Raw genomic sequence first — 10,789 nt, 5'->3', positions numbered from 1 at the left:
ATTAGTCCGAAAAATAGGGCTTCATTCGCACAACGTGCACGATTTCTGGTTTTTATTGGCGAGTTGTCGAGGGGCTGTCAGGAACAACCACGTGATTAACGTCGCTCAGGCGTTGTAAAACTGTGTAGGGGCATGCTTCTTCAGCAATTTTTCAGACAGTCCCTGGTGGCAGATAGGACTCCATACCCAGATTTTGTCGCCGGTCCGATAGACGACATGTAGGTGTCGCAGATTATAACGTTGAGCGTCGTAGTTTTGCTGCTGGGTGATTCGGACGCGCGCAAGCTGCCTCGCTTCTTCTGCTCGTTGGGTAAAAGATACAGCCTCCAAATCGATGTCATTGCAGTCGTGCAGTAACATGGCGTCAAGCATCGTCGTCACTTCACTGCCATGAAGGAGACTGAACAGCGTTATTCGTGTAGTTTCTTGCTGCGCTGTATTACAGGCGAACGTGATGTACGGTAGAGTGTCGTCCCAGTTCTTGTGATCCACGTCAACGCACATACTCAACATGTCGGCAATAGTCTTGTTGAGGCGTTCTGTCAAGCCGTTGGTTCGTGGATGATAGGAAGTGGTTTCCCGATGGGCTGTTCCACTGAGCTCAAGCAAGACACAGGTGACTTTTTTGAACCCTCAACTTCCGGTTGAATTCCACGGAAACGCATATGAGGATGCACATGACTGGCTCGAGGAATTCGAGCACACAGCGAATGTTAACGGGTGGAACACCACACAGAAATTGGGCTACGTTCATTTTCCGCTTCAAGACAGTGCCCGAACACAATTCACTAATCGCGTGTGGTCGTCTTGGGACGAGTTCCTGCAAAAGTTCCTCGACACGTTCGTGAGCACTGAAAGATGAGAGATCGCACAGCGTCTCCTCGAGTCACGGATTCTGAAACCAAATGAATCCGTTACGATGTTTGTTGAGGACATGGCGCGGCTATTTCGTCGAGCAGATCCTAATATGCGCGAAGTCAAAAAGGTTAGCCATCTTGGGCCGAATTCACAAAGCTTTGTCTTTGGCTACGCATTTTCTTAGCCAAAAAGTCTCTTATCTGGAGGGATTACTATAGCGCGGGTATGAATTTAACTTATTCGGTACTTAAGAGGGCAAGGAGGACACACGATAGCCAATGAAACGACAAGGAAAGAAAGAAGTGTGTGCCGATAATATCAAGGTAGCACACAAAGCGTCTAGCATCGAGAGTATACGATGATAGCCAATGATTTGCTGAATATAAGTTTCAGTTCCGCGAGCGTCTGCTACAGCGCTTACGGGATGCCCCATACGTTGTAATAGACGTTTTGGTGGGCTGTGCAAAGCCAAGCACTCGCCTTTAATCAACGACTGTAGCTAAAAAACTAATTGCTCGATGGCCTTAAGCCACCGAGCAATCCATGCACTATCTCGGCAAGTACAAGTAAACAACACTCCAGGTGCACCACATAAATGAATCCACACATAAATCAATGCATGCAATGTTTGAAAATGTGCCTCGAATGTCTTCCCCTATTTAACGCGACCAGTTACCTTACATATCATTGAAGCTGCGCTGCTACTTAACTAATTCGGTGCAATCTAGCACGGTATAGTGGTGAACGTAAGGGTGTTTTGTACCTATAGTCAAAGATAGCCTTTGTTACAATATTCTTATTACAAGACACATGAGCGACTTTGGTGCCTGCAGACGAATTGTGTGGAAATAGATAACAGCAGTAATCAAATGAAATTGTGAGCGCAATTTCGCTGGTTCCATGCACCGCAGCATTTTTATAAAGCCGGAATGCGAGAACGTGCATACGCTTACGCTTAGGTACATGTCTACGTAAAATGAGGGAGACTCGTCGGGAGGTGTCTCAGTGCTAATGCTTTTCACAAAACACGGTGCAAATATTTCGTCCAGCGTTGTTTGAGTGCGCAAACAAAGCAAGGAACGTGTATACGAGTCTTGAGGTCGAGAGACGTTATCACACGTGCGAAAAGAATGAAAAGAGAGAGAGAGAGAGAGACTCTCGTTTCGGCTTCGCGAAAGCTTGAAATTGATAGATAACAAAGACAATTTTCTGACCCAGCAGACGTCAGGGAAAGTCTCCGCAAAGCAACGTCAGATGCTCGGAAAGCATAAAAAAGTGGAGTACGCGTTATATGGGAGTGACAGCCACTCAGAAAGCGAGATGAAGTGTGACTGTCCTTAGATGTGAAAATCAATGCTAATTAGGAGAGTTGAGTTAATGAGCCAAAACTTTCCTAAATAACGATAATGAAAGCAAACTGTGCATTCATCTAGTGAAAGTGACACTAGTGATAGTGAACTCATAATAGTTGATTAGCTTTGTTACAGGCCGATATATATTTTTATTTTCTTATTTATATTTGTCAAACTATGAGAAGGTAGCCTACGTTAGAGCCGGCTATCCCAACGTGATGACAGTAATGTACAAGAATAAATAGCGCACGGTTATACAGTCACACGTGGCGGTTTCTATCTTCTAGTAACCTTGGGCAAACGCATTCTAACTATTTTTTCTATTTTTGACAAAGTTTCACCAGACGTTTTTGTATTTGGCTTCATTCGAAGGAATGACGATATATCAGCAATAGGGCAAATGCAAGCACTGCTGCAGTGGACGAGCGGTTACAGCGCTTAACTACAATCTAGGAGGTACTTGGTTCGATTCGCTGAATCACTGAGCACTTTTTTTTTCAGGAGGTTGCCCGGCCTGACTTTATGCGTGGGGGCGGGTACTAATTTTTTGAGAAGTACGCTTTCGCACTTTCTTCTTTCACTCCCCTTTTGACCCAAAAGCGCTGTACTGTGCTCCTTCAAAAATTAAACAATTCAGGGTTCATAATTTTCTCCTCCATCCTTTCTTATCGCAAAAGTGTCCAGTGCTGGAATACCAATATCATACCTGGTATATTACTTTTCACGTGTTTGGATGTTCGACCAGCAATCAGTCTTCACGGTGTTTTGAAGAAAATATACACATGCACTGAGCTAACTGCTTGCAGCCAAGTTGACTGCCTTTGTAGGGACACGCTTTCGTGCTAATTTGGTGGGCATTATCACATGCAGCAAGACCAAAGAGCACGGACAGTTAGAGCTGACGCAAACAGAGTGATTAGCTTGTGTCTTCTCTCCCGCTATTTGTCAGGCTGCACGCTTCAGTGTAATGTCACTGTCAGTGGTTAAAATGAGCTATAGCAGTTAATCGAGTTCTGATGAGAGGGTCCCCTATTGTCCAGAATGGAACAGAACAATGGCAATTTTATTTGTGTGATAAAGAGATACCCTGCTTTTGGTTACTAGAATAAATTTCTAAACTGAAGTTTATTTTTTGTTAACAACAGTTCCAGTGCAGATGAAAGGTGCATGGACAAAATTCGTGTATTCAGCTTGACTAGGTTTGTGACCTTAATTGTAATTGCGAACCGGTATCACAGTATGCATAAATATCACACACATATACAACCATGGGTGATAGCTTGCTTATTCTGATTAAAATTGAAAGGTTGAAATCCACATATTCAACCAACGCAATGTGTATGAGATATGCCATAAAGAGTAGCTATTCTCTAAACTAATCTTCGCAGGTTCGTTCCATGTTACCCAATTTCTCGCCCATGACTGTAGGTTGGTAAATGAAACAACTTCTTCGAACATACATATTCTGTGTAGGGTTACATTTATTTTTATGCAGTACAAAACAAATTGAAATGTATAATGGCTCAAAAGAGAAATAACTAGAAACAAATTCAGCCAAATCATTACCAAACTTACTCACCAATGATAAACAGACTCTCATTTAAAAGATACATACATACATACATACATACATACATACATACATACATACATACATACATACATACATACATACATACATACATACATACATACATACATACATACATACATATATACATACATACATACATATATGCACACACACATATACATATGTACACCCATACATACATACATACACTCAGGTGTAAATATTAAAATGAATGGCTATAAAAGAACAATTCTAATACACTCATTTTGAATATACTACAGAAAGTAACTTACGAGAGAAATCCACCGGCACTGTTATGTCTGAACACGGTGTTTCTCGAGCCATCTCGCAAAAGCTTGATGCATGGTTTTCCGCTGCTGCCCAGTGACAAGCAGTTTTTATAAAAAACACAAGAATAAAGCCCTTGACAATGTCATGCTAAAGAAAAGGGCTGTGCATCAATATTTTGTACTAATCTGCAATATCACTCTGTTTATTTACATAGCTTGGCTCATTCACAACCCACTAACAAAGCATGTTAGGACACTTAGGCTGAAAGTTGGCACAGCGCTAGTAAATTCTAGACAATACATGAATAATACAATTATAAGCTACTGAGCTCCTTGGTGCAAACAGTGTTTATATTGACAGCTATAGGTGTAATTTCGTTTCCCCAAAACACTTCTCAAAAGTAGAATCAACTTTATTTAGCTAAAGTATCTATTCTGGCTCGTCGTTGTGGCTCAACGGTGGAAGTGACTCTTTCGGTCAAGAAAACAAAGACCAATTATTTTTCCAGTTCGTGAATTCACCCCATGCTAACATTGAGGCAGCTGGTAAGAGTGCTTTTGGAGAGAGGAAACCACCACATTCCCACCAGTTGTGGCCTTGGGTAGCTACTTCACTTGGACAAAAATGATGAAAAAGACTCCTCAAGAAGACTTCAAAGTTTGCATATCAACACAGTTCCCATACAGCTGTCTATTAGTCTGCTTGAAAAATATGGAGTTTACTGGTGGGCAAAGACTGTACACTATGTGAGGTGATGCTCCAGTGCACTGCATGTATGTCTTGCTGCTGGCCTCAACTGCGATGTTGCTAAGCACACATGTGTAAAATAGCAACTAATACTATGCCACTGCAAAGTAATTATGTGTCATTTGCATGAAACAGGGACTTCAATAAAAGAACATAACAACATTTGCCTTCACAAAGTTCAAAAAATGCAAATAAATTTCCACAGAGTTTTCACAGTTCATCTTAGGATAGTAATATTGGTTGTAAACACATTCTTACTTCTACTAACAAACTTTTTTAAGATGCCAGATTCAATATTAGAGTATACCAGCAATTTTGTAGGGCTAAACGATTGTACAGGCACCTAGAAAAGCACAAGTGAATGCATGCTATAGCTACATATAAAATAAATACTTTTATTTCTAGTCTGAGTAGAGCTGCATAGATGATAAGTCACTTGCATTACATTATGAATAAACCTATTCTAGCAAAGTATACATTTAAAAAGTTACACTTACACAGTAGATAAGTTGACTGTTGAAGGACGGACAGGCAGTAGGATAATACCCAAGCACTAAAATCTACTGTTAAGATATACTAGGAGTAGTGATGATCCTCTTCCTTCCAAATAACATAATCCACATAGATTCACTTCCCAGAGCTTATACACTCATGGCATCATTGGTGCTATACAAATGAGTGTACACTGAAGGATTACATCGACTAAGTACATGATTACTGCATCCATTGCTTTACTTCTTGTACTCCAAAGAATGCAAACACAGTTACCGTTGGCGACCATGGATGCTGTGATTTCTGGCATGTAAATGTAGAGGCACGCAGGCACTTAACACACATGTTAAAAACTTCAGCTCAAAAATATTTGCCCACTAACACTACAGCAGCCTTCAAATGAGTGTCATAGTTTGGTATCTTCCCTGCAAAATTTAAATAATTTCGAATGCAAGCAAATGAACTGTTGTATAATGCACTGCTAAGAAGTTAAGCAGCAGCTGCTCCTGACATCTGTCACACAGTCCCGTTAATTAGGGAGGCGATCGCCGGGCTAATTCCAAGGGCCGAAGTATCGGTCCCCCGAACCACACCACGAAAGCGTGGACAATTTAGAAGTGGTTCTTTTTGGTGCGCCAGCGGACGCCGGCTGTGGCCCAAAGAACAAGTCAGAGCCGAGAGTTGATAAACAAAACAGAATTATATTCTCAATAGTGGCAGATCAAAAAACAACACACACAAGTATGCACACTCCCCAACAGTTGAGTACAATATGTAACCAAACAAACAACGTACTACACAGTACAATCAGCCACACTTGAAACAACGGACACAGACAACAATACGCACTACAATGCAGTCCCATGCATTGAACAACCAAGACACTTAAAGACTAAAGAGATAGAAAACCTATTCAGTCCAAAGTTCTTGGAACCAGTCCAGATGATACTCTTCCGAGAATCACTCACTCAAAGTCCAGCGTTGTTGTCGTTCCGCAGCCCCGAGGTTTCTCTTCCAGGAAACCTCGCCGAAGTTTCTCTTCCAGGAAACCTCACGTCTTCAATAGGCCACTCTCCAAGCTTCAAACTTCTTCGCCCGAACACGTCGGCTTCACACACGCAGCTGTTGCCACGCGTCTTCGCTCGATAGCGGTAAACACACGCTCTTGCCTGTAGCTCGAGCCTTCACCCCTCAGGTGGAAATCCTCTTCATCTCCTGCTTTGTCGCTACGGACAAAACCTTCGCCGACTACACGGCGGAATCCCAACGTGCTCTGGCGCTAACTTCCATCTTCTCCTGATCTCTCATCTCCGCTGCTCGGTTAAATACCTTCCGCGCGACATTCCAGAAAGTTCTCGTCATTTCGTCGGCGCGATACGCAGCGAAGGCTGGGGAGAGGCGCGAGACTGTACGGGGGCCGTCCCCGACAGATGCCTCAACCCGGCATACACGCCCCTTTCCTTCTGGAAATTTCCAGTGCTTGCCCGGCTGCCGCTGTGGGGTGAGGAGGTTCATCGGCGAAGCCACGCTTCCGAGGGGAGAGCGTCGCGCGCCCCGGGAGCCTTTAGATGTTTGTTTTCTTTTTTTTTTCGTTGACCTCGCGGCGTCACTTTGGCGCGTTATCGCAAGAATTTGGCGGCGCGCCCATTTTGAGCGCTCGTTCTGTGACAACATCACAATGTGCTCTTTCTGCTGTTGTAAACTTTGAGCAGGAGAACAGTCACTGGCAGTCCCTTTATACTTGTTGGTCTTCTGTGCTCTGTTCTTGATACACTGTACATGACCGTGGAGCACCGAACCCCTTGTTACTGCTGGAACTTAGAAAAATACAGATCATTGTTACAACCATGCTACATGCAAGAGTGTATAGTTGTCGATTATGTGCTCATATTTACAGATATTGTATTTTCAGAAGCCAATGACAAGCCTCAGCAGACACACACACAAACAGTGAAGACTGAAAATATATTTAATATGATACAAGAGCAAAACTACAACGTTATAGATGAAGGCATGAAACTTCTGCCAGACATAAAAAGCCAATAAAATTTCTTCTATTTTGACTTTACACTAGGTGCGAGAAGCAGACCAAAAATAAGTTCAATAAGAATCAGAAGTTAGACTGCATTACAACACAACAGCCAATGTTCTTAACTTTAAGGCTGTCTAACATAGCCAGCTCACCGTACTGTGTATAGGAGCAAATGGGCAGTCAAGAAGACACAAAAAACTTGTGGGTTACGAGTGTGCTTGTTGCTCACATCTATTATTCTAAATGAAGAAAACTTTTCAAAAATGCACTTCATCAGGGGAAATAATCATACGCAACAAACACAACGGGCTCCTACAGGTGCCACCAACACTCACCATTATTGTTGATACCAGTGTCTTGCCGGATGGATATGCTGCGTCCTGCACAGAACACCAAAGGAGCGCTCCATGACTTGGATTGCATGTGTGCTAGCTGCATGGCTTTGCTGCTGAAATAGGCTAGCCACAGACAGAGAAATGAGAAGCCATGGCTTTGAAACACACTAAACGTCACCTTTAGAGATCAACAATGCATACTTAGGTAAGGTACAATTTGTAGAAAACTATATATCATATATCACTATGCAATCGTGGTGAACATGTTCGGCTGAAACACAAGCAACAGCACTGAAAGAGAAAAAGCTACATTAGGTAAAAGATGCAGTTACTGGCCCTATGTCATCTGAGGCTCCTTCAATAGGTCTTTCTCCTTGCAAGTTGTGAACAGCCAGACAATTTTCACCTACTTGCTATTTCCTTCTAGAGCACTTGATCCACAGAGGGAGTCCCAAGCTCAAGAGCTCAATAAGGAATTAAAGTATTTGTGCTCGTTTCGAAGCACAAGCTTTTGTGTCTCAGATTATTGGAGTTTCATTCATAAGCTGCAGGCTTTCAGCTTTCAACATTCTCAATTATCTTGCAATTTAGTTCTATAAATGTTGAATAAGAATTATGTGTAAGAATAATACAAGTATCCTCTGAAAGCCACCATGCTTGGGTTTTCAATTTGTGCACATCAAGTGGTGTTCACGTAAGCGTATGTATTAAAGAAAAACTAACCTTGCAGCCAGCCGTTAGGCAGTTTTGTGCCCTCGAAGCTCCCAAGCAGATCGCAGTCCTTCCAGATGAGGCTGCCATGCATGCTTCCACGCCACATCCGCTGAATGATAACAGTCCCAGCAGTGACATAGCTTGCATAGTTAGGGAGGTCGTGTTCTTCCTATTTTTGTACAGATGCTCCAAGTAATGATGAGGATTGATGTGCCAGAATGTGCAACCGATGCATCACAGGACCTTAACAAACCAATCTCTGCGATCTGTGAAGAGCCAAAAACGAGATATTTAAAAACAATCATTAAAAGCACTCTTTTCTAATACTTATTTGAGGAAGCTATCATTTCGTTATAGTGACCAAAATCTGCTATAATCAATTTGAAATAAACTGAAGCCTTATGTAAAATTTACGTACCACAATATATATGTCCTACTGAAGTATAGTACTACCACGGTGGTAACCGTCTATAGAACTAATTTTCCAAAATAACATAAATATTTTAGGTGCAACCTGGCTCCTGAAAAATAAATTCACATTAACTTTCCAACTATCAAACGTGGTCAATCGACAGGCCCAACCTCATAATCAAACAATAGCTCACTCGTATCAAATCACAAAGAACTTTTTATGTATTTGCTCCATATTATATGTATGTATATAACAGTAGTAGTAAATTTTTCATGCTTCAACTTACCAGAGAGAAACATTACATCTGATGGGCTTAAAAACTTGCAAACGTTATAAAACTGCGTGAATTTATAGTACCGATGAAATTTAGTTCTGCAAGGTGAACTCACTGATGGCAGCATTTAGTAGCCGTCGGTGTCATGAGGAACCAAGTACGGCCAACAGGCAATGGGCATCTGCAGACTGGAAGCTGCCAATGACAGCAATGAAGGGCTGGCCAGGCGTGCACGTCCATTGATAAAGTGTAAGAACTGGCCATGACCGGCTGTTGTCAAGGCTCTAGTGCCGTGCAAAACGAGGGCCAGACGAACTCGGAAACCTGTAGTTAGGCGATATTGGCCTACAACTTCATCCAAAGAAAGGCACCGGTGAAATCTTTGCTTTTTCTGGGGGCCGGAGGGAAGCATGACGTTCACGGGCTCTCGCTGCCACATAGAACTCTCAAGTTGTTACCGAAGAACAGTCTAGGCGCGCTTCCAAAGTAACACGATCCACAACAGAATGTAGCATCTCGCAGCTTTGGTTGATCACATCACAGCGCTAGGTCTGGGGGCCGGAGGGAAGCTTGACGTTTACGGGCTCTCGCTGCCACATAGAACTCTCAAGTTGTTACCGAAGAACAGTTTAGGCGCGCTTCCAAAGTAACACGATCCATAACAGAATGTAGCATCTCGCAGTTTTGGTTGATCACATCACAGCGCTAGGACTATGGTTATCACAAAAAGGAGAAGTGACGACTTAACAAACAAAAGCGCCAAGCTGCCCCACCACAACTTCGCAGGGCAAAACAGTTATCAACGCTGTCTTTCAATTTTCGGTCACACGAGCACAGCTTGTTCACAAGTCTTGGAACGTTAACACAGCACCACTGTTCACAACGAACATCGTTTCACTCCCGAACAGTACATTGCTCTCAAGTAAATAGAAGCGTACGGGCTAACTAGTGGCGAAGCAAGAACCGAGCGCGTAGTTCATACGTTTCCGTACGCACTTGGGGTCACTAAAGTAACGTGTAAAAACGCTGTCAATCCGAAATGTCGCACAGCACCCAACTGAGAGACTGGAAAGTCAACCGAACGAACTGTTACCGGCACACAAACACACATTGCAGGCTTCTCGAGTGCTAGTTGCCGTCGATACATCGACGCCGATCCCCGCTTGATAACCACACTGACGCACAGGCTTCACTGCACTTCACCGTACACCATTGCACTGCCGAAGCTTTCCGCACTGCTTACACGCACCGAAAGAGCTGCTGTAATCACAACACATCAGGTCAAACGCTGAAGTAACTCGTGCGAGAAGCGTTTGCTGAAAGTCGCACCGACCGATATGCTGTTGACGACGCCATGTTGTTTTCGACAACTGCGCAGCACATAAGAGAGCTCTTAGAAAGTACTTGCACTATTTTCACGGCGTAAAAAAATTTTCTCTTATGTGTGAGGGGGGTGATATGACGAACAGGACAGGCGTGGCAGATGAAAGAAGTGTTTTGGCAACGTCATGGAGTGAGCTGCTGTAGAGGGTATTGCTTCACAACCAATCACAAGCTATGCCTGTCGGCCAAGCCGTCGTCTGCTCGCGTTTGTCGTCTGCTTCGATCAGAGCATGCGACAGGGGATTCGCCTTCGCAACGCTATTATTCTCAGGTCAAGTGGTCGCTGCGTCGCACAAAATACATGTCAGTGGCTCGCTCTACCTTTG

At 43.2% G+C, this 10,789-nt stretch overlaps 1 protein-coding gene across 2 annotated transcripts; it reads right to left on the bottom strand.

Moving 5' to 3' along the window:
- Positions 1-3,641: 3,641 nt before the first annotated feature.
- LOC142784517 (uncharacterized) lies at positions 3,642-10,450 on the bottom strand. 2 transcript variants are annotated; one of them, XM_075882929.1, is made up of 4 exons: positions 9,196-10,450; positions 8,404-8,660; positions 7,681-7,725; positions 3,642-7,130 (listed from the first exon to the last, which is right to left on the bottom strand). In XM_075882929.1, the coding sequence occupies exons 2-4, from the start codon at positions 8,498-8,500 to the stop codon at positions 6,562-6,564; spliced, it is 711 nt and encodes a 236-aa protein (XP_075739044.1). In that variant the 5' UTR covers positions 8,501-8,660; positions 9,196-10,450; the 3' UTR covers positions 3,642-6,561. The 2 variants fall into 2 exon arrangements, 1 of the variants encoding a protein (XP_075739044.1); XR_012888660.1 differs by having other exon boundaries at positions 3,644-7,130; positions 7,681-7,803.
- Positions 10,451-10,789: the final 339 nt, after the last annotated feature.

This window comes from Rhipicephalus microplus, unplaced genomic scaffold (genome assembly GCF_043290135.1).
Source record: "Rhipicephalus microplus isolate Deutch F79 unplaced genomic scaffold, USDA_Rmic scaffold_14, whole genome shotgun sequence".
NCBI lineage: Eukaryota > Metazoa > Arthropoda > Arachnida > Ixodida > Ixodidae > Rhipicephalus > Rhipicephalus microplus.
Note: the sequence above shows the minus strand (reverse complement) of the source record. Positions and strands in the feature narration are given on the sequence as shown.